Raw genomic sequence first — 27,375 nt, forward strand, 5'->3', positions numbered from 1 at the left:
TCGGCCGTATTCCCAGCCCTCTCAGTTGGTTTTCATGGGTGGGAGGATACCTCTCTCTCTCTCTCTCTCTCTCTCTCTCTTTGTCTCTGTCTGTCTGTCTGTCTGTTTGTCTGTCTGTCTCTCTCTGTATTTATCTCACACTAGAGCAGGTGACTGTCAGTTCAAGTGTGAGTCTGTACCGTAAGACATACAAGTGGTTATAAATTTAAGCAATAAGTTACCACCAGAAACATCATCCGGGGCTGGGAATATGGGTTAGAGGTAGAGTACTTCCCTAGCATGCATGAATCCCTGGGTTTGATTCCTCAGTACCACATACACAGAAAAAGCCAGAAGTGGCCCTGTGGCTCAAGTGGTAGAGTCCTAGCCTTGAGCAAAAGGAAGCCAGGGATAGTGCTCAGACCCTGAGTTCAAACCACAAGACTGGTAAAAAAAAAAAAAAGAACAAAGAACTATCTCCCAATTATGGTTTCCCAAAATTGCTGACAACGTGACACTGAGAGACCACCTTGTATAAGCTTAAGTGCAAGTGTTCCAGAGGAAGATTAAGTCTGCAATGACAAGAGACTTAAAATTAGCTATGGTGAATGTCTGAACAATAACTGGTTAAACAATGTTGGTATTTCTGTTGCAGATAGTATTTTATGATACTAGTTAATATTGACATTATAGATGTCATTTAACTCTTTTTTATTATATCTACAAGGAACACATGGACTCAAGCCTGTTTCATGTAGTCACATTATTTTAGAAGGTCCCTGCTTGGTTCGGTAATATCTTTTTAACTTTATATCTGAGGTAGTTATATACTTGAGGAAAAGAAATATTAGACATCAACCATTGGCATTATAGTTTTTCCATATTTAATCAACTAAAAGTGATGATTTAAAGGTTCTTGACATGAGCAGACAAGTGAACTCTGACTTAGTTACCATTGAGGATGTCTTCTTGTGTGTGCTGTGTGTGTGTGTGTGTGTGTGTGTGTGTGTGTGTGTGAGTGTTTGTTTAATCTTGAGAAGTTTAAAAACATACATTTATTTTAAAAGAGACAAAATTAGGAACATCAGGGCATTAATCCTGATCTTTCATAAATCTTTAGATAGGCTTTGAAATGTAATGAATCACTTAAATATGTATATAAATGTTTATCTTTTTACATATTCCTTAATTTTTGTCTTTGTACTGGGATTCAATGTACAAAGTTGCATGTGCTGAACACACACTTTATCACTGAGCTACAACAGAGCCCCCTTTGTATATATTCTTGTGTGAAGACAAGTTTATAGTCTCTTATCATTGTTGCAGTTATTTTTAACATACTATGTGAAATTACTTCTTTTTCTTTTGTTTATCTTCCCTATGGTTTAGCCTCTGTTGTCACTCTATTTGATTTTGGTACACTGGGTATTGAATATATGTTTTTCTGAATTAGGGAAGTGAAGGAGAACTTCAAAACGGTGAAAAAAAAGGGTAAAAGGCAAACCAATGCAACAGGAATACTTACAACACAGTATGTTCTAAACTAACTGTCTATCTTAGGGTGAGGGGGTTGGGGAAGAGGGAAGGTGGGAGAAAAATGAGGGGGAGGTAAACAGTTTGACAAGAAATGTACTCATTACCTTACCGAAATAATTGTAACCCTTCTGTACCTTGACAAGGCATTTAAAAAGAAAAGATTGTTTGCTTCTGTAAGAAATGACCAAAGTGCTTACAAAGTAGCTCTGCCATTTTGCTTTCCTACTAGCAGCGATGTGAATTTTTATTGTTCTTCCTCCTTGACAGTCATTGGTGGTGTCAGTGTTTTCAGCTTTTAGGTCTTTATGCCTGTAGTGGCATCTCATTGTTGTGTGTTAGTATTTGATTTTTCTTTTTGGCACAGGGTGTATACTCAGGGGTGTCACACTTATCTTTCCAGCTCAGTGGCTGATGCAGTCACTTAAGTCCAACATTTTAATGTGGGATGGAACCTCACAGACTTTCCTCCCCTAGTAGGCTTTTGACCCTTAATCTTCAGATCACAGCCTCATGTATAGCTGGGATTGCTGGTGCTTGACATTTACAACCATTTTGCTTGACTTATTTACTTATAAATTATTGTGAGGAATTCAATTATTGGAGCAAAGTATAGAAACACATGGCACATTTTTAAAAAGAAGTAAAATATTTTTGAGGATTAAGTCAGTGTTTATTTTTCCAGACATGTTAAAGTAACGTAGATTAAGCTGGGCACTGGTAGTTTATCTCTGTAGTCCTAGCTACTCAGGCGGCAGAGACCTGAGGATCATGGTTTAAAGGCAGTCCAGATAGGAAAGGTCATGAGACACTTAACTTCAATTAACTGAGAAAAGGCTTGTAATAGAGCTATGACTCAAATGGCACAGCACAGTACACAGGCCCTGAGTTCAAGCCCCAGGATACCTCCCCTGCCTCTTCCAAACACACATACAAAGTAATCCGGTTTTGTTTCTAACTTGTAGATACTGTTTCCAACATATTTAGTGCTGTGTAATGGGAAATATCACCTCAACATTTTAATTAGTTTTAATTTCATTATATGTTTTAGTAGTTTTATATCAATTCTGTGTATTTAGATATCATATTCGGTTTGAAACATAGTTCCTTCCCATCCTTAAAAGTGAATTTTTTTTTTCAGTTCCCAAACCAGTTGTGTATCTTCAGCATGGTCTGCTAGGTGATTCCAGTAACTGGGTCACAAACTTGGACAATAGCAGTCTGGCCTTCATCCTTGCTGATGCTGGTTTTGATGTGTGGATGGGAAACAGTCGAGGAAACACATGGTCTCGGAAACACAAGATTCTCTCAGTTACTCAGGATGAATTCTGGGCTTTCAGGTACATTAGAGTTGCTTATGATTTGGGTTTGTTTCTGTAGCACTTAAGAAGCAGGCAGATACATAGGAATTCAACAGAAGAGGCCATCCATAAATAATAATCAAACTGTTTGAGTGAAGATACTAGTGTTTTTTGAAAGATTTAAACCTTGCCAAGAACTTACTAGTTAATATTAAGGTAAGTTAGAAAGAAATAAGAACATTAATAATTAGATTCAGTTGGGAATTTTGGCATTTCTGTGTGTCGGGTTCTATAGAGTCTGATACCCTTCCTATCTCTTCCATAAACACATTCCCAAGGTGCTCATTTTTCTTCCTTTCAGAAACTCTTCTCTGTCTCTTACTTCTGTCTCCCTCAACAGGGGACATATGATAGTGTATGTATTAAAAAACCTCATATCTGATTCATTATTTATGACATGGGAATAATGAACACCTATCTCATAATGTTTTTGGAAGGCTGATAGTAGAAGGTCCAGGTAAAGAACTTTCCCAGAGCCTTGCATGTTGTAAAATATATGGGAACGGGCTGGGGATATGGCCTAGTGGCAAGAGTGCTTGCCTCCTATACATGAGGCCCTGGGTTCAATTCCCCAGCACCACATATACAGAAAATGGCCAGAAGTGGCGCTGTGGCTCAAGTGGCAGAGTGCTAGCCTTGAGCAAAAAGAAGCCAGGGACAGTGCTCAGGCCCTGAGTCCAAGCCCCAGGACTGGCCAAAAAAAAAAAAAAAAAAGGGGGAACAATTGGCTTTTCTGATCTTGATGTCACACACACACACACACACACACACACACACACACACACACACACACGCGCGCGCGCGCATATACTCAAACACAAGCAAGTACCCACCTATCTGGTTTTTGGCTATAGTTAGATTGAGGTATTAGCAAAAGTCAGCATTGTGGGTTTCTCTAGTCTTGCCTTCTATTTATACAACCAGAGTCTCTCTAGGGACATGGAATCATATAAGAACTTCTATCAAAAGGCCTCTATCAGAGTTAGTTTATTGTTACCTGTTTGTGATAGTGAAAAACTGGAAAGTACACAATTGTATGCCAGTAATAAGTGTCATAAACGGGCAATGAGAATGTGGTATATTAATGTAATAAGCTGTGACTAAATTACTACAACTCCATGCACCAACGTGGATGAAACTAAGTATAGCCACAGACAGTACACAGAAAGGTCAGGTTAATAGTTCTGTTTCACAGGCACACCTGGAGTGGAATCTGTATCCTAAGTAAGGTTTAGTTTCCTGAGCTAGAGCTGATTTACCTAGGTCATTATGTGACAGTGCCTCAAGTTCTAAGCTTAGTATTTGTGTTATCTTCTGTTTATGTACCAGTTCAATGAAAGAGTTCTTGTTTGTTTGTTTTTGGATTATAGTTTTGATGAGATGGCAAAATATGATCTCCCAGCTTCCATTGACTACATTCTGAATAAAACTGGCCAAGAGCAATTGAATTATGTGGGTTATTCCCAAGGTAGCACCATCGGTATGTATGTAGTAAGGACTTGAAAGTTGATATAATGGCTATAATACAGAGTTCACATTCATTTTTATAAGACAAATATAAACATCTCACAAGTTCAAATCTAGTTCTTTTTTAATGCCAAGAAGTGATTATGAATGGTCAAAGGATATTCGAGTTTCATGTAATATCAAAATTCATATTTTGCTATAAATTTCTAAATATGGTATTTATAGTTCCCTTCAAACTGAAAGGATTAATGTGACCCACATTTTTTTTTATATATTTTTCCAGTAAAGCAATGCAAGCATGTGAGAGGGATGAAGTGAGGTAACTTTTCTAAGGTTAGAGACTTAAAAATGGAAGCAAGAGGACATGCTAGCTTTTTATTCCTATTTCTTTAAAAAAATTTATTTATTGTCAAAGTGGTGTGCAGAGGGGTTACAGTTTCATGTTTAGTGGTGAGATTGGGGGTGTGGCTAAATCACAGAGCCAATTGCTCAGCGTATGCAAAGCTTTGGGTAATACATAGTACACAAAATTTGAGTAAGTAACTAAGTAACTAAATAAATAAATAAGGAGAGAGAAGGAATAAAAGAGGTAAAATTTGTGTGACAAGTTATACTTTATTTACACTTTTAAGAATCTAGATGCATATTTTATTTTAAGATGATTACAAAATGAACATGTGGAAAAATTAAAAACGTAGAAAAGTTTTAAGAAAAAATATATTATCCATCATCCTAATAAGCAAATTTCTCTAAGGAGACTCTAGGGACCTGCTTCATAATTCAATTAATTGCCCTCTTTAGTCTTTAATGAAGAACACCTTTGTCTTCATATCATGTGATCTGTTTACAATCCATTGCTACATGGAGAATTAGTCAGGATGGTTTGAATGATTTTAGTCATATTGATATATTGATATCTGGTTAAATTACCCCACTTTCAGGAGCATGGAAGTGGATATCCTTCTCCATTTCTCCTTCAAGTCCACTTTACTTCCATCCCGTGTCCCAGGGTTTTCTTTTTTTAAGATAGTACATTTTTTAAGTTATTTCATTTTTTTTTTTTGCCCGTCCTGGGGCTTGAACTCAGGCTGAGCACTCTCCCTGGCTTCTTTTTGCTTCTAGCACCCTATCACTTGAGCCACAGAGCCACTTCTGTCCCAGGGTTTCCTAAAGTAATATCCAGGAGCCAAGTTGTAAGAAGTGACCAAGGAGCAGGCTATATAATACCTTAGTGACAGGGACTTCTAAATGTTTGAGTTCCCCTTGGGTGATGGCTGGCTATTTGTATGGTCTGTGAATTAGGGATGGAGGGCAGACTTGGAGATTCAAGAGATTGAGATTTTCTGAGAAGAAATGTTGTATAAGGTGCAATTCCTTTTATCTTCCTTTTTATTCCCACAGGCTTCTTAGGATTTTCACAGATTCCTGAGCTGACCCAGAAAATCAAAATGTTCTATGCCTTGGGTCCTTTGATTTCACTGGATTTCAATTTGAACCCTGAAATCAAGTTATCTGACGTCCCAGATGTTGTCATTGAGGTAATTGGCTGCCCCCCATCTTTTCCCTCCTCACAGATTTCTTGTTTAGTTTGAAGCACTGCTCTTTGGAAGGAGATTCTGCTGTCCTCCTTGTTTGCTCTTAGTGAAGTAATGGGTTTCTCTTCTTTCTTTCACCCCTCCTTGCTATGACTGGGGACCTTTGGAGGCATAGCATTTTCAGATACTGCAGCTGTGGTACTCATTGCCAGCATGCTAGTCCAGCTCTCTACCCATTCCAGAGGAAATGCTATTTAATATGAGCCTGGGTAGCTTTCTATTCCAGGACATAAGTTCTTGTATAAGAGAGTGAGGGGAAATGAGAGACAGGATATGCACCATTTCCATAGGCCATCTTATGCACACAAAGATGATCTAAAGATATTATTTAATTGTTTTTTCCAATATGTCTACCACAGATATCAGCCCTCAACATATAAATCTGCAGGCCAAAGTTCTAGTCAATGGAGAAGCAGCATTCAAGAGAAGATATTTGTTTTTTCAGTAATGGTGTACATTTATTTGACAATGTTTAGGGCATAATAATACTTGTGCACAATATGATATTTTTGATACACCTTCACTTGGAATCTTGATTGAATCATGAGACTTTTTCTGTCACTCCTGGGGCTGGACTCAGGGCCTGAGCACTGTCCCTGGCTTCTTTTTGCTCAAGGCTAGTACTCTACCACTTGAGCCACAGTGCCACTTCTGGCCATCTTCTATATATGTGGTCCTGGGGAATCGAACCCAGGGCTTCATGTATATGAGGCAAGCGCTCTTGCCACTAGGCCATATTCCCAGCCCCAAAAGAAGATATTTTAAGCCCTCTGTAAATGTAATGGACTTTATGTGTGTATTACATGGTTTCTGCATTTTTTCCAGGTTAGGGACTCGAACTCAGGGCCTGAGCACTGTCTCTGGTTTCTTTTTGCTTAAGGCTAGCACTCTACCACTTGAGCCACAGAACCACTTCTGGCCTTTTCTGTTTGTGAGGACTCCAACCTAGGGGTTCATGCTTGCTAGGCAAGTACTCTACTGCTAAGCCATGTTCCCAGCCCTGTTTCATGCATTTTTACACACACATGTACACAAATGAAATGTTGTCCACAAAGCTACAGGATCATGGAACATGCAAGGTGCTTTCATTAAATATGGGTCCACATGTCAAAGCTTTCCTCTCTAAGATTCTAATAGAACTGAACATTTCCTGATAACTTGAGAAGTCAATGTTCAAACTATTATATTTGTGATGGTGGTTCAAACCAATTTAGATATTCCCAAGCATGTATAATAGTCTATCAGTATAATTTATGAATGATAATAAGCAACTATCCCTAGCTTGTGTACTTACCTTAGTATGATTCTGATCATTATTTTTGAGTTTACTCCTACTTATGAAAGGAAAGTTCTGTCTAATGGATTATGTTGTGTGCAAGCAAAACCTCACAGCTCATAGTCACTGAAGCAAGAGGTTTCCCTGTACAACTAGGTTGTGAAAGAACACTGTACTCATCAAGCCTGAGACAGGTGGCATTTGTGCTCTTCAGGTCTACCCTTTCATATTTAGGTGACCACTTGTATTAGTTTGCTAGAGCTCAGAGGACAAATGTGCTCCATGCCTCTTCCCTACTGGTAGTTGTTGGCAATCTTTGGCTATTCCTGTTGGTGGAAGCATCATTCCAATTTTTGCCTTCCTCTTCTCTTGGTCTTTCTCTCTGTGTCTAGCTATTTCCATCTCCACATTTTCCCTGTCCTTGTGGCTATCCATTTTTGCCTTATTCTGCTATAAAGATCCTATCTCCAAGTAATGACTTTCTAAAATACCGGCAGTTAAAAACTGTATATCCATTTTATAAAGGAATAATAATAATAATCTCTGAAATTGCCTTCCATTTCTAAGTGTCATGAGCAAGAGATTGATTTGATTTTAATACAGAATGAGATTTTTCCCATTTCCTGTTGCTCATTGCATACCTTGAGAATGTAATGATTTCCCTGGTAGGACCTGGTCACAGATTCCTGAACTGGTTAGGCACACTGTAGACTGGTTTCAACAAACATCTTTTCTAAACTATTAGGCATGTCACCTGTTATCGTTTGTAAGGATTCCACTCTGCTCTTGTAGAATGAAAACATCCAGCAGTAACACATAATGTGTCTGTTTCAATAAAACTATCCATATATAGGTATGCTATGAAGGGAGCAGGAGGAAGAGATGAAACAGATTAATTAAAGGAAACAGTTTGATATTAGGAGATGGAGCGTGTTCTGGAAATAGATAATGGTGATTTTTGCAAATATACATGCTGCAGCTGATCTGATTATATAAAAATGATTAAAATGAAAAAGTTTTGCATTAAACACTATTTATCATTGCAAGAAACACTTAAAAATTCCCAGCAGGGGCTGTGTGTGGCTCGTATTGGTGCATATGTGCACAGGTCTAGAATGGCACTGATCTATCCCAACATGCACAGTCTCACTATCCAGAAGTCACTATCAGCCATCACAGAAAACTGACTGGGTTTGGCCGTATGACTGAGGGTCCTTACACTTGCCCTTGTAAACTTCTGCTATAGTCATATTTAATTGTCTGCATTTTCACTCTGAAACCCAATTCCATGTCTAACATACCTGAATTTGTTGAGTATCCTGGTTTGGACGTTGCCTTGTCTCCATTTTGCTCCTGAGGCTACAGATTGAGACGTTTGTGGGTCTGTGCTTCCTCAGGGAGTTGGGAACCTTCCATCCCAGCAGGCAACACTGAAATACCTTGGATTATTTTCTTATTTATATTTTATTTTTAAATTGGCTTATTTATTGTCAAAGTGGTATACAGAGGGGTTATAGCTTCATACATAAGGCAGTGAGTAAATTTCTTATCAATCTTGTTACCTCCTCCCTCATTTTTCTCACACCTTCCTCCCTCCCAAATTCCCTTCCCCAGGGGCTGGGGCTATGGCCTAGTGGCAAGAGTGCTTGCCCTGTATACATGAGGCCCTGGGTTCTATTCCCCAGCACCACATATACAGAAAATGGCCAGAAGTGGCGCTGTGGCTCAAGTGGCAGAGTGCTAGCCTTGAGCAAAAAGAAGCCAGGGACAGTGCTCAGGCCCTGAGTCCAAGCCCCAGGACTGGCAAAGAAACAAAAACAAAAACAAAAAAAAAACCAAATTCCCTTCCCCTCCCTCCATGAGTTGTACAGTTGGTTACAGCATATAGTTTTGTAAGTATTGTTGTTGCATTGGTTCATGTTTTACCCTTTGTGTCTCTCTCCATTTTGAAGATCCTGTTCCCTTCCGTCCTTCTGATAAACATGTACTCAATACAAAAGGTACCAAATTCAGTTACAGTGACATCAGGCAAAAAGACTTTTGGGTCTGTGCTTCTGCAGGGAGTTGTGGAAGCTTCCATTGCAGCAGGAAATGCTGAGATAATGGTGGGATTCTTTGTGTTTTCTAGGACATATGTGGGCACAATGAACTCCTTCCGCAAAGTATAGTCACAAAGTGGCTCAGCACCCACTTTTGCTCCCATGTTATTCTGAAAGAGCTTTGTGGAAATTTCCTTTACCTCTTGTTTGGATTTGATGAGAGGAATTTAAATATGGTATGTAGAGTGACACTTAGAATTGATTTATGTATTCTATGTTTTTTTTCTTTGAATGTGCTTATTTAGGATTGATTTATGTATTCTATGGTTTTTTCTTTGAATGTGCTTATTTCAGATGATGAAGAGGACACAATTATGACCTTGTTAGATCTGAAAGTCCTTTCTTCGAACAGGAACAAGAACGATTTTCAGCCAGTGGTTATGGTGGCATCTCTTCCACATAGTTGCTTTTATCTCATGTGGAGAGTTGAATATAAGGACATGTCACAATTTAAGCCATTATATTTATATATTTCTTTTAACAAAAGTGTTTATTTCAATTTGTAGTTTCCATTATATATAAACAAATACTTATGTATATTTGTATATACATATGTACATATATGTTAATTGTTGCACATACTGATATAGATAGGTATATATATATTTTAATAACAAATACATGTTATAGAAATTCTTATAGATTTATGTTATATATGTATTCATTTGTTTTATTAAATGCAAATCATTGGGCAGAAATAACCTTTTTATATACCTATGTCCAGTTAGAAATGATGAGGTTGAAAATAGGTTCTAAAAGTCTGAAACAAAGCCAGGTATTTTGGCCCTTTGTATAGTCCCAGGATTTGAGGGATGACGGCCAGAGGATCATGAGTTTGAGGCGAGCTGGGCCTAATTAGCAGCTCTGTGTCAAAACAAAAATTTGTGTAGTAAGGGCAATTACAATCATTTTCTTTCTTTTTTATTTTTATATTTTTTAGCTTTTTTTTTTTTTTTTTTTTTTTGGCCAGTCCTGGACCTTGGACTCAGGGCCTGAGCACTGTCCCTGGCTTCTTTTTGCTCAAGGCTAGCACTATGTCACTTGAGCCACAGCGCCACTTCTGGCCGTTTTCTGTATATGTGGTTCTGGGGAATTGAACCCTGGGCCTCATGTATAGGAGGCAAGCACTCTTGCCACTAGACCATATCTTCAGCCCCTATTTTCTTTCTTTTTGTTAAAGGAAACTTGATTGTCATTTAAAATTTTGCAAGTTCAGGAGAGCATAAAGAAGAAAATGAAAATGGCCTGTGATTGCCAACTATATTGTTCCATATGCACTCAATGCATATTCATAATTTATTGGACATATTTACAATAAAAAATTCTTTTTCATGGTATTCTCATATATTTGAGATTGTAGCTCTGTAGTGTTTAATTCTTGGCAGGACAAAATGTGTTGATTTTTAGTATAACCTTAGTGCTGTTTTTCATTCTTTAATTTGTCATGTTTCTCATTCAGTCGAGAGTGGATGTGTATGTGGCACACAATCCTGCTGGAACTTCTGTGCAAAACTTGTTACACTGGAAGCAGGTAGGCATTTTAGGAGTATAGCTGGATTTGGGTAAACTGAGATGTTGGAAAGTGGCAAGCATTGGCTGATGTACCTCTCTCTCCAGCTTTTCTCACACTTGAAAGACAGTTTCATTAGAAATCTCATGAGGTTTCATTCCTGTGTTTGTGTTGTCTGTGTTTCCTATGTGAGCCACCAATGTTGATGATGAGGTCACCAAACAGCTTTGAGCTTTGTCTTCTGTCTTCTTCCTCTCTTCCCCTGCCTTCTACTTAGTTTGCCTCTCAGTTACTATTTCCTACTTACTTGTCTTTCCTCCCTCTCCATCTCATGTTCATTTGGATCACAGATTTATTTTAATTCTGTGTTGTTTCATAACGTAAGATTTGGGAGTAGCAATGGAGATAGGAGCTGTTATTTCTGCTCTCGCCTATGAGTACAAAGTGTTTGGAATGCCACACCAAGCATGAGCATGGAGTGGAAACACTAACTTTGAAAATAGAGTTTGCTCATTTAATCACAAAAGTAACATGCTTGCTCCATATCATATACTCGCAAACTAGGGGCATTACTTTATAATGAAAATAATTTACATATATACATTCACAAATTAAAAATGTGTATTTAGAGTTATCAAATACCTCTATATTCTGCTATATATTCATAAAATGATTGATACAAGTATATATACACATAGCAATAGATATACAAATAGATTATTTTGTTCTTATTTTTTTCTTCCTTTTCAATATGTCAGGAATTTTTTGCAAGTCTAGACATCTTTGAGATTTTTCCCAGGCAATTTTATCTTATATGTAAAATAATTCACAATTAAATTTTAAACAACCTTATTAGAAGTGTTTCACAATATAATTTTCAAGCTTTGGGAAGTCAGTCAGCCAGGACGATTTAATGGACTAGTAATTGTTTTGTTTATTTGAATATGTGTATGTATGTGTGTGTGTGTTTGTGTGTTGGTACTGAAGCTTTTACTCAAAGTCTTGAGCTTCTATTTGGTTTTTTATTTCATACTTGACTCCTGAGCTTAAGGATGAAATATTCTTCCCAGGCTTGCTTAGAATCTAGTCCTCACACATCAGCCTCCCGCATAGCAAGTATTATAGCAATTGACTGGATTGCTTCTGAAAATGACCTCTTTTAATTAAACTTTGCTGTGAAAACATAATTAGGTTTGGGTTTGTACTACTGTGTATAAATGCGTATATAAGTATGTGTACATAAGCTGTGTATAAATGTGTATAAAAGACTTGGGGCAGGGATATGGCCTAGTGGAAGAGTGCTTGCCTTGCATACATGAAGCCCTGGGTTTGATTCCCCAGCACCACATATATAGAAAAGCCAGAAGTGGCTCTGTGTCTCAAGAGGTAGAGTGCTAGCCTTTAGAGAAAGAGCTCAGAGACAGTGCTCAGAACCTGAATTCAAGCTCCTAGTCCAACAACAACTGAAAAAGATGCACTGGAATCCTAATCATGTATTCAATTGAAAGCACATTTTGCAAATACTTAAAATTTAATGTAATTATTAAAACAAAAAAATTACAGACTACTATGTGTGCAGCAACTCAGATTCATTTGTACTGGAGAAACTACAGGAGAATTTTGATTTCATTTTTTAAAATATCCTTAAGAGCTTATATAAAGGGCTTTTTTAAAATTAATTGAACATAAATTTTTTTACAAGGTGTTGTGCAAAGAGGGTGCAGTTACATAGTAGGGCAGTGTGTACATTTCTTGTGATATCTTACGACCAGTTTTTCTATCCCTTGTCTAGGTCAGGTAGACATATATGCAATATACAATATATCAAGAACATATACAGTATTCACAGACTCGGTCTCTACTGTCTCTCCGTCTCCCTTTGTTAACAGTTATATATCAGGGAGATCATGCCCCTTTGTTTTCTGTGTTCTAGGCTTGTCTCACTCAACATTATTTGTTCAAGTTCTGACCATTTCCCTGCGAATAACAATATTTCACCATTCCTAATCGCTATGTAGTATTCCATTGTGTATAAGTACCATATTTTTTGGATCCATTCGTCTGTGGAGGGGCATCTGGGTTGTTTCCATATTTTGGCTATTGTGAATTGTGCCGCGATAAACATGGAAGTACAAATGTCTTTTTGATATCTTAGGTTTTGCTGTTTAGGATAGATGCCTAGGAGTGGTATGGCTGGGTCATAGGTTAGGTCTATATTGAGCTTTTTGAGAAACCTCCATACTGTTTTCCAAAGTGGTTGTACTAATTTGCACTCCCACCAACAAGGGAGAAGGGTTCCTCTTTCCCCACAGTCCCTCCAGCATTTGTTGTTTCCTGAGTTCAGAGTATAGGCCATTCTAACTGGGGTGAGGTGGTATCTCAGGGTTGTTTTTATTTGCATTTCCTTTACTAGCAGGGATGTTGAGCATTTCCTCACGTGTTTCTTTGCCATTTTTATATCTTCTCTTGTGAAGTCTCTCTTTAGCTCTTTTGCCCATTTCCTAATAGGTTTATTGGGCTTGGAGGGGCTTAGTTTTTTTAGTTCTCTGTAGATGACCGATATCAGGCCTTTGTCTGTTGCTGTGCTGGTAAATATCCTTTCCCATATCGTTGACTGTCTTTCTATTTTGGTGGCTATGACCTTAGCTGTGTAGAAACTTTTTAATTTGTAGTAGTCCCATTTGTCGAGTCTTTCCCGTATTTGTTGTGCCCCTGGGACTCTATTCAGGAAGTTCCTTCCTGTGCCTATAAGTTCTAGTGTCTTTCCTACTCTGTCCTTCAGTAGTTTCAAGGATTCAGGTCTGATGTTGAGGTCCTTGATCCATTTTGAGTTGATCTTGGTGCATGGTGATAGGCTTGGTTCTACTTTAAGTTTTCTGCATATGGCTGCCCAGTTCTCCCAGCACCAGTAGTTAAAGAGGCTATGTTTATTCCATTGTATATCTTTAGCTCCTTTGTCGAATATCAGTTGGCTGTAAGAGTGCGGTTTTATTTCTGGGTCTTCAGTTCTAATCCACTGGTCTTCCGATCTGTTTTTATACCAATACCATGCTGTTTTTGTTATGATGGCCTTGTAGTAGAGCTTGAGGTCTGGTATTGTGATACCTCCAGCACTATTTTTTTTTGTCTAGAATTGCTTTGGCTATTCTAGGTTTTTTGCTGTTCCATATGAATTTATGGATTGGTTTCTCTATTTCAGTGAAAAATGTGGCTGGGATTTTGATAGGTATTGCATTGAATTTGTATAACAATTTGGGCAATATGGCCATTTTCACTATATTGATTCTGCCTACCCATGAGCATGGGAGGTCTTTCCATCTCCTTGTGTCTTCTTTGATTTCCCTTATTAGATTTTTGTAGTTTTCATTGAATAGGTCTGTCACGTCCTTGGTTAAGTTGATCCCTAGGTACTTTATTCTTTTTTGGCTACTGTAAATGGAATTGTTTCCATAATTTCCTTTTGTGTTTGTCTATTGCTGGTGTACAGAAAAGCTGCTGATTTTTGTGGATTGATTTTGTATCCTGCTACTTTGCCGAATTGGTTTATTAGGTGTAGGAGTTTGGGTACTGAGTTTTTTGGGTCCTTCAGATATAAGATCATGTCGTCTGCGAATAGAGATAACTTGATTTCTTCCTTGCCGATGTGGATCCCTTTGATGCCCTCCTCTTGCCTTATTGCTATGGCTAGGGATTCCAGCACTATGTTGAACAGAAGTGGGGAGAGTGGGCAACCTTGTCTTGTTCCTGAGTTTAGGGGGAATGATTTAAGTTTCTCTCCATTTAATATGATATTAGCAGTTGGTCTGTTGTATATGGCTTTTATTGTTTTGAGGAATGTTCAATCTATTCCTGTTCTCTCCAAAGCTTTTAATAGGTATGGATGTTGTATTTTGTCAAAGGCTTTTTGGGCATCGACTGAGATAACAATGTAATTCTTAATTTTAGATCTGTTTATGTGGTGAATTACGTTGATTGATTTACGGATGTTGAACCATCCTTGTGACTGAAGGATGAAGCCTACTTGGTCATGATGTATGATTTTCTTGATCAGTTTCTGGATCCTGTTAGCTAATATTTTATTAAGGAGCTTTGCGTCTGTGTTCATTAGTGATATTGGTCTGTAGTTCTCTTTTTTTGTTGGGTCTTTGCCTGGTTTGGGAATGAGTATGATATTAACTTTGTAGAATGAGTTTGGGATTTCTCCCTCTGTTTCTATTTCGCGGAAGAGGTTGAGGAGTATTGGTATTAGCTCCTCACTAAAGGTTTTGTAGAATTCGTTGTTGAATCCATCTGGGCCTGGGCTTTTCTTAGTAGGGAGGTTCTTGATTACCTCCTGTATCTCACTGTAAGTTATTGGTTTATTTAGTTGATTTATTTCTTCTTGGTTCAGTTTGGGCAGTTTGTACTTCTCTAAGAATTGATCCATTTCTGTAAAGTTATTGTTTTTTGCTGAGTAGAGGTTTTGGAAATAGCTCCTTATGATTGTTTGAATATCGTGTGTACTTGTAATTTTTCCGATGGAGTCCCTGATTTTACGTAAATGAGTCTCTTCTCTTCTTTTTTTTTGTAAGTCTTTCAAGGGGTCTGTCAATTTTGTTTATTTTCTCAAAGAACCAGCTTTTAGTCTTATTTATTTGTTGAATGGTCTTTCTATTTTCAATCAGATTTATCTCTTCTTTAATCTTTGTGATCTCTCCCCTCCTAGTCGTTTTAGATTCTGTCATTTCTTGTTTCTCCAGTTGTTTTAGTTTCATCATGAGGTTATTCACCTGCTCTGCTTCCCTTCTTTTAATGTGGGTGCTGAGTGCAATGATCTTGCTCCTCAGTACTGCCTTAGCTGTGTCCCATAGGTTTCTTTGTGATGTGTTTTCTTTGTCATTGTGGCTTATGAATTCGTTGATTTCATCTTTAATTTGGTCGGTGGCCCAAGTGTTGGATAGCAGCGTGGCGTTTAGCCTCCAAGAGTGTGTATAGTCTCTGTGGTATCCTTTGTTGTTGAGGGTTACCTTTAATCCACTGTGAACAGATATAATACATGGGATGTCAATACTTTTGTATTTGCTGAGGTTCTTTGTGTGGGCTATGACGTGGTCTATTTTGGAATATGATCCATGGGCTGCTGAAAAGAAGGTGTATTGGGTCTCTGTAGGGTGAAAAGTTCTATATAGGTCTGTTAGATCCATTTGGGAAATGGTGTTATTTAGGTCCACAGCTCCCTTACTAATCCTCTGGGTGTTGGATCTGTCTCTTGGAGAGAGAGGAGTATTAAAGTCACCCACTATGATTGTGTTTGCGTCTATCTTGCTCTGTAATTCTGTGAGAATTTGCTTGACATATGTAGGGCCTCTTTTGTTCGGTGAGTATACATTTATCACCATGATTTCTTGATTCTGGATTTTTCCTTGTATTAATATGTAGTGTCCTTCTTTGTCTTTTTGAGTGGACTTTAATGAGAAGTCCAGCTTGTCTGAGATCAGAATGGCTACACCTGCCGTTTTGGTGGGTGCATTTGCTTGGTAGATCTTGCTCCATCCTTTCATTCGAAGCCTGTTTTTGTCCCTTGCTGTAAGGTGGATCTCTTGTAGACAGCAGATGTCAACTCTTTGTTTGCAAATCCATTCTGCCAGTCTGCTCCTCTTTATCGGGGACTTTAAACCATTTATATTTAAAGAGATCAAGGATAAGGGTGTTTTTTCTCCTTCCATTTTCTTGTTGGGCTGTTTTTTCCTGTTGTTTTTTTTTTTTTCTTCTTGTCTTTAGTGAGCTTGTGTTTCTGCTGGACTTTGGCTATTGAAGTTTCTTTCTGAATCTGTCTGTGTGTCTTTTACGATCTCTGTTGGGTGGGCTTCCCCTCTTAATATTCGCTGTAGGGCTGGTTTTTTATTCACATACTCCTTTAGCTCCTCTTTGGTGTGGAAAGATCTGGTTCTCCCTTCGAATGTGAACTCCAGTTTCGCTGGATATTTGATCCGAGGTTGTAAATTGTTATTCTGAAGTACTTGGATGGTGTTCTTCCACTCACTTCGAGCTTGGTAAGTTTGTGTGGATAAGTCGGATGTTATTCGAATCCTCTTCCCATTGAAAAAAGTTTCCTTCTTCGCTTTGGCTGAATTCAGAATTTGCTCTTTAATCTTGAGGTCTGTAGTCTTGAATATTATGTGCCTTGGGGTGGTTTTCCTGGGGTCTGGCCTGCCAGGTGTCCTATAGGCTTCGGTTACCTGGATGGGGTCCCCTGTGAGATTGGGGAAGTTTTCTGCAATAACTTTATTGAGAACATGATTAAGCCCTCTGCTCTGATATTCGGCTCCTTCTTCTATTCCAATTATACGCAGATTATATCTCTTGTCTTTGTCCATTAGTTCCTGGATTAGTCTTCCCTGAAGCTTCACCTTTTCTTGGAGTGTGGTCATTTTCTGGTTGTTGTCAGCTGCTTCATCGTCCAGGCGAGAGATTCTGGATTCTATATGGTCCACTCTTTGTGTTATGGTTTCAATTGCGGAGTTTATGGATGTCAGAATGCTATTTATGGTTGTCATATCAGCTCTGATCGTGGAAATTTCTTCCTTTAAAGAGTTGTATTTTAAATCTATTTTTTCATGCATTTCAATTCTCAGGATGTGGAGATTTTCTTTAAAGGCGGCTTGCATTGTATCCATTTTTGCTTCCATTTCTTTAATTGAGGCTTGCATTGTATCCATTTTTGCTTCCATCTCTTTCTTGGCTTCCTGGGTGTCCTTCCAGATTTCCGCTCTAAACTCCTGGAATTGTTTTCTGATTTCATTTCTGACGCTTTTGATCATTCCTGTTAACATGGCCTCATTTGCTTTTTTAGTCTCCATCTCCTCTTCAGTCGCGCTGCTTTTTGGAGCTGGCGAGTTGGCTTGCCCTTTGATGAACTGAGTTATGTTTCTTTGTGATTTGCGCATCTGGAGGTCTGTGTAGATCTTCCCTCCCTCCTGTGTAGGCGTGTCTACGGCAGCAGGTGCTGTCGCTGTGGCCCCGCCCACCAGTGCAGGGTACGCCTACCAGAGCAGGCGCTGTCGCGGGGGGGGGGGGTGGAGAGGGCGCCCTCCTGTGATCTGTGCGTCCACTACAACAGGCACTTTAGCGGGATATGCCTCCCAGAGCGAGCCCCAGGTTGTTGGGTTGTGCTTGCGCCCTCCTGCGAGTCCGTTGGGGTGGGGCAGTATGTGTGGGGTCCAGTGGGATTGACTGTGGGGGTGTTGCTTGGCACCCTCAGACCTTGCCTCCGCTGCGAGGGGGGGACGTGATCAGGCTCAGGTGACCCTGCTGGGCTGGTATTGCCCACCAGCGCCTGTGATTTTGGTTGTAAGAGTCTGCGAGGTCCAGGCGCCTCGGGTGAGGCTTGCCCTGCCAGCCGTCCCCCGGCCCCTGTTGGGAAGGGGTCGGGGCCGGTTCTGCCAGTTGAAGAACCTGTGGGGCCTTGGGGCTGCTCTGCCCTTTCCCTGCTAAACTGACTTCCCAGCGCCTGATGGGGGCTCCCCGCCTGATTTGGGGGTTCTTTGTTCCCTCGGGGTGGGGAGGGGGAGGGAGGGAGATCTAGCTTCTTTGTTGGGCTTGGGTCTCTGATAGCTGGTCTCCCGTTGGGGTAGGGGATAATGGGGGACTCACAGTTGCTGCTTTGTGTGTGTGTCCCACTCAGCCGTTGGCCCTTCAGGGGTTGGCGAAGTGTCGTGGTGGCTTCCCTGGTTCCCTCTTTCTGCCGCGCTGAGTTCCCTTGTCCGAACCCGGTGTGGACCCAAACTTCTCGTCGCTGCCAGTGTGTGTCTTGGTCCGCACCCTGCCTTGTGACCGTGGGGTCTCCCGCTATATGAATTCTGCGCTCCTGGAAGCCTGTCTGCCGATCCCCTGGTTCCCCTTTCCCAGCCTGGCCCTGTTTGGGCCAGGGTCGGCTGGTGGGGGGAGGGTGCCCCGGAGATTCTCCGGCTCCATGTAGGTTTTCGGTTCTTCTTTTTTGCTCCTTTTTGTTTTCCTGCGTTTCTCCACTGCTTCTGGCTGCTGGTTTTGCTGGGTTCTTGATGGGGTTTTGGGTGTTGGAGTTCCCAGCTCGCTATTCAGTTGGAGCGAGTCGGGGTGCCTCCCTACTCTGTCGGCGCCATCTTTCTCTCTTCTATTTTTGATCTTTGATAGTATCATTGAGATGTAAATGACCTAATAATACTCAATGATTATAACTTGATAAAATTTTCCATAGATCTTCACTTGCAAAATCCATATCAATGAATATAATGAAGATAATGAACTTACCATCTGCCCTCCAAAGTGTTCTCAATTCCTCAATTTCTCCTCCTCTGCCCCTCCTCCCACTCCAGTAACTCATTTGCTATCTGTCACTTTAGGTTAGTGTGCCTCTTTTTTTTCTTTTTTTCTTTTTTTGTAGTATTTTATGCAGTCACAGAGAATATGTTGGTCTAGCTTTTTCACTCATCATAATTGGTTTGAAACTTGCTATATTCTGTACATCGTGTACTTGTTATGTAGTGAAATTTTGCTCCTGAAATCTGTATTTCTGAATAATCTGCCTAGAAGATTCCTCTACTAACCACCTGTGGGATATCCCGGTGTGGAATATCACTGTGGATTTAGTCTCCTTCATCTGAGCCCTGTCTACTGGAACTATGGCTTTAACATCACTGACCTGAGCCCTCTGCTGTGGATCAGCTATAAGGAGTAATTTTCTGGCTTCAAGGTCTTAGCTTATAGAGACTGAAAGGCTAAATATCAGAGTTTGTTGTGGCTTAGAAGAGGAGCCCCTGGAATTCAAATTGTTCCTACCATGCTGGCAGAGCTCACTTAGCTGTGGCCTGGGCCTTTGAAAGTCCACTTATTCACACATGTGCTTCCTTTAGGCTATCTCTTTAGCTACATTTCAGTTTGTCATCTCTTGTCTCTTTAGCTACATTTCAGTTTGTCATCTCTTGTTTATGTCACATATGCTAACAAAACCCTTCCCCAACATTGATGAACCTTGTTGACTCCTACCTAATAGACTATGTGTTAGATAGGCCCAATTTCTGTCACCTGAGGACTGCGTGCACTCCAGAGATGCAAGGAGGAAGATTGAGCCAGGCTGAGAGCAAGGGCCCAGCTGCTGTCCAGTTTAGTGGCACACACCACCCCTTGGCAAAGCTCCAGTTACTACCCTAATTCCACCAGCCCTAGCTTTGGGAATACGGAAATCCCAGGCAGCAAAGGACTGTTCTCATTTATGTCACAGGGTGATATTATTCCACTCTTTGGTGTTCTAGTCACATTCCTTGGGGCCCATGTCACTGGACACTGTGCTCATGGTAGAGTGGTTGTCTTGGCCACAAGCTTCTTCCTGAACGGATTGCACATCCTTTTGTCCAGATACCAGGCAAGTCAAAGGCTACAGTCTAAAGTCTCTTTCCCAGCTGTGACCTAGGGGATTTTGCTTCTCTCTAATCATCCTAGAAAGTGCCTGATGATGACTTCTAAAGTCCTGATTCCCAGAAGTAATCTGGACTTTTTCCCTTCTGTGTACTGACTGGTCCAGGCCTCTTTCTGAACAAGGGCTTTTCCTTCACCTTCTCCCTTTGGTTGCTCATCCTGTGGTCTTTGGCAGGGACTACCATTGTGTCCAGCAGCAGCCTTGGTGCCTGCTGGGATTGGCTTCCTCTGAGGTGGGAAGGACCTGGACTGACCAAGCACAGCCTTCAGTTTCAGGGAGCATTTTGAGGAGTCTTCCCATATGATGTTGGGGGCGCCTTTTAAGGCCTTTTTATTCACAATATGTTCTTAGGTTTACTTTTGCTAAATAAGGCACAGACTCACACCCCCAAACCTAATCCAGTGCTTTCAAATTTAGAGCATGTCTTCCTATTTTCTTTATGAACTGGATGAGCTTCAGAGATTGCCAAAATTTAGCTTGTGGGCATTAGCTCATGTTCCTTATTCCTGTGCAGCCCCGAGGTACTTGGTCCTCTGGAGTGGATGTCTGGCTTAACTGACCTTTGTAGTGTCATTCACAGCTACTTAAGGTGTTAAAAAAAACACAGAGATTATTGGGCATATCTAAGACCTGTTGTGAATCTCTGTGTGGGTTTCTGCATATATGTTTGTTTATGTTTATGTATTTGTGTATGTGCACATGTGTATATAGATGTGTACATATGTATGTATAAACACATAGACACATACATATATTTCAAATAAGATTATGCATAAGTAAAATCATCATCTCTAAACACAGGAACATTTAGAAAGATGCACCACTAGGCAATCTTGTCATTGTGTGAACATCACATTGCTTCTTCTGAAACATTGGTTTCTATGATGTCACTCAGTGATGTCATATCATTGTGCTACAGTAATAGTCCATTACTTCTGAATTGTCATCATGCTTGTGTATCAATACCTAAAACCACTGTTTCTTTTAAGAAAGAGAAGAGGAAAGTTTCACTAGAAAATTTTTTGTGTAAAGAATCTTACTTTGGGCTAGGCATAGAGGCACAGGCCTAAAATCCCAGTTGTGGAGGAATCACAGGGAGGAGGATTGTCGTATAAGGCGGGCCCTATGCTAAAAGTGTTGAGGATACAGAAAATACACTAAAGTAAAATAGGTTGGAGGCATGCTTGAAATGGTAGAAAATTTGCCAAAAGGAATGAAGTGTAAAGCCCTGGTTTCAAAGTCCAAGACTGCCAAAATAACAATAATGATCACAACAATAAAATATTAACATAACACTCATAAACATGGACACAGTGAAATTCAAAACATTTGTAACTGCTGTCCTTTGAGATAAAATCACATTCTTCCAAGTATACGGTGAGAAATTGAGCCATAGTGTAAAGCAGAATGGATTCATTTCATTTTCTTTTAAAATCAAGATTATATTTGGATGTTGGTATAACACTCAATATGAAGACCTAGATAACTTTAGTGATCTCTAATGATATCTTTACTTGTTGAATTTCTTACTTCTCAAATTGTCTTCCTTTTAGCTTGCAAAATTTGGTAGGTTTCAAGCCTTTGACTGGGGAAGCAGTGACAAAAACTACCTACACTACCACCAGGTAAAGGTTTCTCTGTTTTAATGGAAATGGACCCCCAAAATAACACATCTATGAAACTGGCCTGCCTTACTGGGGTTATGGCTATGCTTAGCTACTAAGGGTTGCCTAGGTAGTACTTGATTTCCCTTCATCCTTTCCAGAAGCTCACAGGTTTGGTGTTGTGGACCAACCTTTCTCTCTCCACTCTTCCCTTGACTCTAAGTAAGAGCCACAGGTTATTGAGAGTGAGCATGAGCACAGACACTACAGAATCAAGTAGTTTTAGGTCTAGCACAGGCTCACTAGCTGTGGAGTCCTGGACTCTGTGCGAGCCCTTCCCTATATAGATAGAATTAGTTTCTTTATGTACCAAGCACACTAATGTGTGAGCTACTTTATCTGTGTTTCTTATTTCGTACTCACACCATCCCTGTGACCCACAGCTAGTTACTTTTGATTTCAAGATGCAGAAATTGAGGTTGAATTTTTCTTCCTTGTCTTTCCTAACCAAAAGGAGAAAGTAGGAGGGTCTATCTCAGAGGCCCTCCCCACCTACTTGGGCCTCCAGTTCTCTCTGTCCACCTCTAGAGAGTAGGGCTTCCCTTGCCTGGATTTCAACAGGCCCTGCTGATTAAGTCCATTGTAGTAACTCTGTAGCTTGCATTCTATACTTGGGGGTTGGATTTCTTTTTGTTCTGAATGACAACCTGAAAAAAGTTTACCTAGAGTTATTCAAAACTGCTTTAGTAATTCTCAGATCAGATTTATTGGATAGTGCTTAATGAAGATTGTTTATTGCTGTCTTGAAAATTTTAATCATCCTTTGTTTCTTTCTTTAATTTAAATTGTAGCCTTCCCCTCCCAAGTACAATGTGAAAGACATGCCCGTGCCCTGTGCCTTGTGGAACGGGGCTCAGGACTCTGTGGCAGATGCTGGTGATGTTCATGCCTTACTGCCTCAGATCACCAACTTGCTCTATCACAAGGAAATTCCTGACTATCATCATATGAACTTTATCTGGGGCTTGAATGCCCCCTGGGTGGTGTATGATGAAATGATCACTCTGATGAAGAAATACCAGTGAGAGCCAGAGATCATTCATAGGAAAAGATGTTTGCTTAATTGTTGTAAAGGGATTGTTTTCTATTCTTAATTCTTTGATACATTTATTTGAAAGAAAACTTGTTATTATAGGTGACCTATTTTCATTAGCTAGAATTCCAAGCCCACAGTGCCTCCCTTTGGTGTAATTATGCATATACATGGTGTTAGGGTCTCAAGCATAGTGGCATCTTTGTAGTCTCTTAAAAATACTACAGTGGTATGAAAATGTTATGAGTCTCTGTTTCTTCTCTATTTAAAAATATACCCATTTGTCTTTTTTATGCATACCTCAGACAAATTAACTTCTTGGAAAAATTTTAAATGTTGATAGTTGATAATCTTACACTAATTTAAAATCAATATAAACAGTACCTAGTTCTTATCATCTTTTCCAAATTTGCAAACTTTTGAGTGTAATTAACTTGTACTTGAGTATCAAATGATACATTTTATGTTTCTATGTACCAAATACCTTGACAAATGCAATTATACCTGGGCATATTTTAATTTTTTATTTATTAATTAAATTTTGTTGACAAGATGTTGTGCAAAAGGGGTACAGTTACATAATAGGGCAGTGAGTACATTTCTTGTGATATCTTACACCCCCATTTATTTTTCCCTTCCCTAGAACAGGTAGCATATATACAATACCCAGTGTACCAAAAATATATGCAGTAGCCACGTGGCATACGCCAAAGGTAATTCAGTGAGAACTTTAAATATAACGTCAACAATAGAGTTTGCTTATCCTTGTCTTATATGATCATACATATATAGCTTTTGAGCTATTGTGATCCACTGAGAGGTCTATTTTAGACCTTTTTATGTTTAGTAGTTGCAATGGCAACCCAAAAAGACTATTGAAATAGATTTTCAATGTGGAGTCAATTATTCTCAAATCAGACTAATTGGACAATGTTTAACTGAGATTGTGTTGATTGTAGTTTTGAAAATTATTATAAACCTTTTTTCTTTCTTTCTTTTTAATTGTAGAGTTACCCTCCCATGTACAACGTGAAAGACATGCTGGTGCCCACGGCCTTGTGGAATGGGGGTCAAGATTGGCTGGCAGATACCAGTGATGTCCATATCTTACTGACTCAGATCACCAACTTGGTTTACCACAAAGAAATTCCTACTTATAATCATATCGACTTTATCTGGGGCTTGAACGCCCCCTGGAGGTTGTATGATGAAATTATCACTCTGATGAAGAAATACCAGTGAGAGTCAGAGATACACAAAAGAGTATTTGCTTAATTGCTGTAAAATGATTGTTCACTTTTCCCAGGTCATTTGTATTTTTATATTCATGATAACATGGTTTTAAAGATGAATGACCTTCATTAGATAAAATTAGAAGCACACACACTAGGTATATTTTTTCTAATTATGACTATATAAATCATGTTAGGGACTCAAGCATAGTGTTAATTTTGTAGTCTATTAAAAAAATACCATAGAGCATGAAAAAGTCATTATGCCTATCTTTTTATCCTCACAATTTAAAGTCTTCTCAGTGGTCTTTTTACGCACACTGAAGGCAAATTATCATGTTGGAAAATTTGAAACTGTTGGTAGTCATCGATAATCTGTTGCTGACTTGAGTGCAATATAAAATGTACCTAGTTTTTGTCATCTTTTTCTAAAACTGAAAAATCACCTGTGTAATTACCTTGTACTTATGTATCAAATTACACTGTTATCTGTTGTTTTTTTCTACTAAGTACCTTGTCAAGCCCAATGGTATCCCAGCTATTTTAATCAAAATTAGGTAACGGTTCAACCTGCACAAAATAGTGCTCTGGAGTCTTCAAATAGTAGACTAAACAGACTTTTAAAGGTCTATGTCATTATGAATAGCTTAACGACATATGGAGTCTGTGTTATTTTGATGACATACACTTTAAGAAAAGTGCTACAGAGAGTAAACCACTACCCCTCTCCCTATTATAATAGCCTCTGAACCAGTCCTGTAGGCTCTGCCTGCCCATGTGAAGCCAGCGCCCATGCAAAGTGTCCAAGTTCATGTACATTCACAGAAACTAAGCACAGGAACGATTTCAGAGTAAAGCTCAGCTCATGGATTGTTTTTGATTTATTTTTGCTCCTATTTTTTTTTTTTGCTCCTATTTTTTAACAATGCAGCTTTGCATGTGGAAGCCCATGTTCACCTGCCTCCATGTTGCCTCTGCATTACTGTGTGAGGAACAGAATGGAACTTGATAGGTCGTTGTGTCATAGCTACTTAACAACAGCAAACTAGTGCTTGTCATTGACTGACTCAGGGAGAATAATAACATTTTAACATTTGAAAGATCATATTTAATATTTCCAATAAAACTCAGCCTCATAGGCCTGAAGGATTGTGTGTATTCCTTTCTTTTCTTTCTTTTCTTTTCTTTCTTTCTTTCTTTCTTTCTTTCTTTCTTTCTTTCTTTCTTTCTTTCTTTCTTTTCTTTCTTTCTTTCTTTCTTTCTCTCTTTCTTTCTTTCTTTCTTTCTCTCTCTCTCTTTCTTTCCTTCTTTCTTTCTTTCCTTCTTTCTTTCTTTCCTTCCTTCCTTCCTTCTTTCTTTCTTTCTTTCTTTCTTTCTTTCTTTCTTTCTTTCTTTCTTTCTTTCTTTCTTTCTTTCTTTCTTTCTCTCTCTCTCTTTCTGTATTTCTTTCTTTCTTTCTTTCTTTCTTTCTTTCTTTCTTTCTTTCTTTCTTTCTTTCTTTCTTTCTTTCTTTCTTTCCTTCTTTCTTTCTTTCCTTCTTTCCTTTCTTTTCCAGTCCTGCGGCTTGGACTCAAGGCCTGAGCACTGTCCCTGGCTTCTTTTTGCTCAAGGCTAGCACTCTGACACTTGAGCCACAGCACCACTACTGGGCATATTCTATATATGTGGGGCTGGGGGATTGAACCCAGGGCTTCCTGTATATGAGGCAAGCACTCTTGCCACTAGGCCATGTCCCCAGCCCCTGTGTTTCTTTCTTGATGGTTAAAGGATTTACTTTTAGCAGGACTTCTGATTTTCTCCTCTGTCCTTTGTCCTTCCTCCTTGGAAACTTAATTTATGCAGTCCATGCATTTTTGTAATCCCATGGAGAAAAGAAAATAAATACCAAAGCTAAAAAGAGGCTAGTTTGGAAACATAGCCTCCTCCATTGGAAACTGTGAATGGAGTTTAGGAATTAATGAACCCCAGAAGGCAGCAGAAACATAGTTCAAGGCCTGTCTATCCCACTCCCTTCCTCACTAAAACTACCAGCTAACATGTGCTTTCAGCCTCTAAAACACAGATGTGAGTCCTATGGGTAGTCTCTTTGTGTACCAAGACTGTATTTTTATTGATCTTTGTAAATCAAGAGCCCAATAACAGCGTTTGAGAAATTGTGAGTCAATATCTATGACAGATGTATGTGATAATAGTGGAATCTCCATTTAGCTAAATGAAATTGGATTCACAGGTAACTTTTGGGAGGGCCTAGCAGCTGACATAGCACCAACCTGATCTATCATGACAGCCACAGAAGAGTGAGATGTGGTGAGGGTGGCAAGCTAGGAGGATGTCAAACTTCTTCCTGGCCATAGCTCATCAGGGAGCTCATCTTTCTCCTTTGATAAAGGCATCCTAGCCAACCAAGTATGGATACCTGGGTAGGACAAAAAAGAAAGGGACAGAGTGAGTGTTTCTGTTTGTTGTCTTGTCCAGTAGTAGGGAGAGCTTGTCAGAGTGTGGCTTCAGTGATGCAGGCGACTTGGTTTCTCTAGTTGGGGGCTAGTGTCACAGAAGAAGATGCAGCAGTTCCCTTGAGAAGTTGTGGTTTTCTAACATCCCATAGAGACAAGATGCAGGGGAATGATTTCCACTGGTGTCTTTTCTCCTTTTTATCTTCTTTACCAACTTTTCACTAGGGATGTTTCCAAGGACAAGTGGCTAGACCAAGGTAATGGGGGAGATACTGCATAGCCACTCTTTGTGAAGTTTGTATTACATTGTTCATTTGGTTTTGGCCGTGCCCTCTTACCTCAGATGAAGTTGCAAAACTCTTTATCGCCTTCATATTCTGGCTGAATTCATGTAGTTTTGCTTCATGATTTGCTGACCAAACTTCATCACAGGCCTGTGACAATTTGACAGGGAATCTAGGTCTGTATTTTTCTTGTAAAGTGTGTTGTACCAGTACTGGGATTTGAACTCAGGGCCTGGAAACTTTCCCTTAGCTTTTTTGCTTAAGGCAAGAGCTCTACCAGCTCCACAGCATTCCTCATCTGGAATTTTTCTGGTTAATTGGAATAAGAGTTTCACAGACTTTCCTGCCTGGCCTGGAGTTGAACCACAATTTCAGATCATAACCTCCTGAGTAGCTAGGATTAAAGCATAAGCTTCTGTCTCTGTTCTTTTCAACTATTTTTTGTGAACTTTTGTG

General features: G+C 39.5%; 1 protein-coding gene across 1 annotated transcript in view; it reads left to right on the forward strand.

The window, feature by feature from the left end:
* LOC125346305 (lysosomal acid lipase/cholesteryl ester hydrolase-like) overlaps positions 1-24,332 on the forward strand; it is a 31,327-nt gene extending 6,995 nt beyond the window's left edge. Inside the window, exons 3-9 of the mRNA XM_048338746.1 lie at positions 2,654-2,852; positions 4,244-4,353; positions 5,742-5,878; positions 9,340-9,486; positions 10,770-10,841; positions 21,807-21,878; positions 23,959-24,332. Of these exons, the coding sequence (XP_048194703.1) occupies positions 2,654-2,852; positions 4,244-4,353; positions 5,742-5,878; positions 9,340-9,486; positions 10,770-10,841; positions 21,807-21,878; positions 23,959-24,192 (971 nt within the window). The 3' untranslated portion in view covers positions 24,193-24,332. The remainder of the gene's footprint in view (positions 1-2,653; positions 2,853-4,243; positions 4,354-5,741; positions 5,879-9,339; positions 9,487-10,769; positions 10,842-21,806; positions 21,879-23,958) is intronic.
* The last annotated feature ends 3,043 nt before the right edge of the window (positions 24,333-27,375 follow it).

This window comes from Perognathus longimembris, chromosome 2, assembly GCF_023159225.1.
Source record: "Perognathus longimembris pacificus isolate PPM17 chromosome 2, ASM2315922v1, whole genome shotgun sequence".
NCBI classification, from domain to species: domain Eukaryota; kingdom Metazoa; phylum Chordata; class Mammalia; order Rodentia; family Heteromyidae; genus Perognathus; species Perognathus longimembris.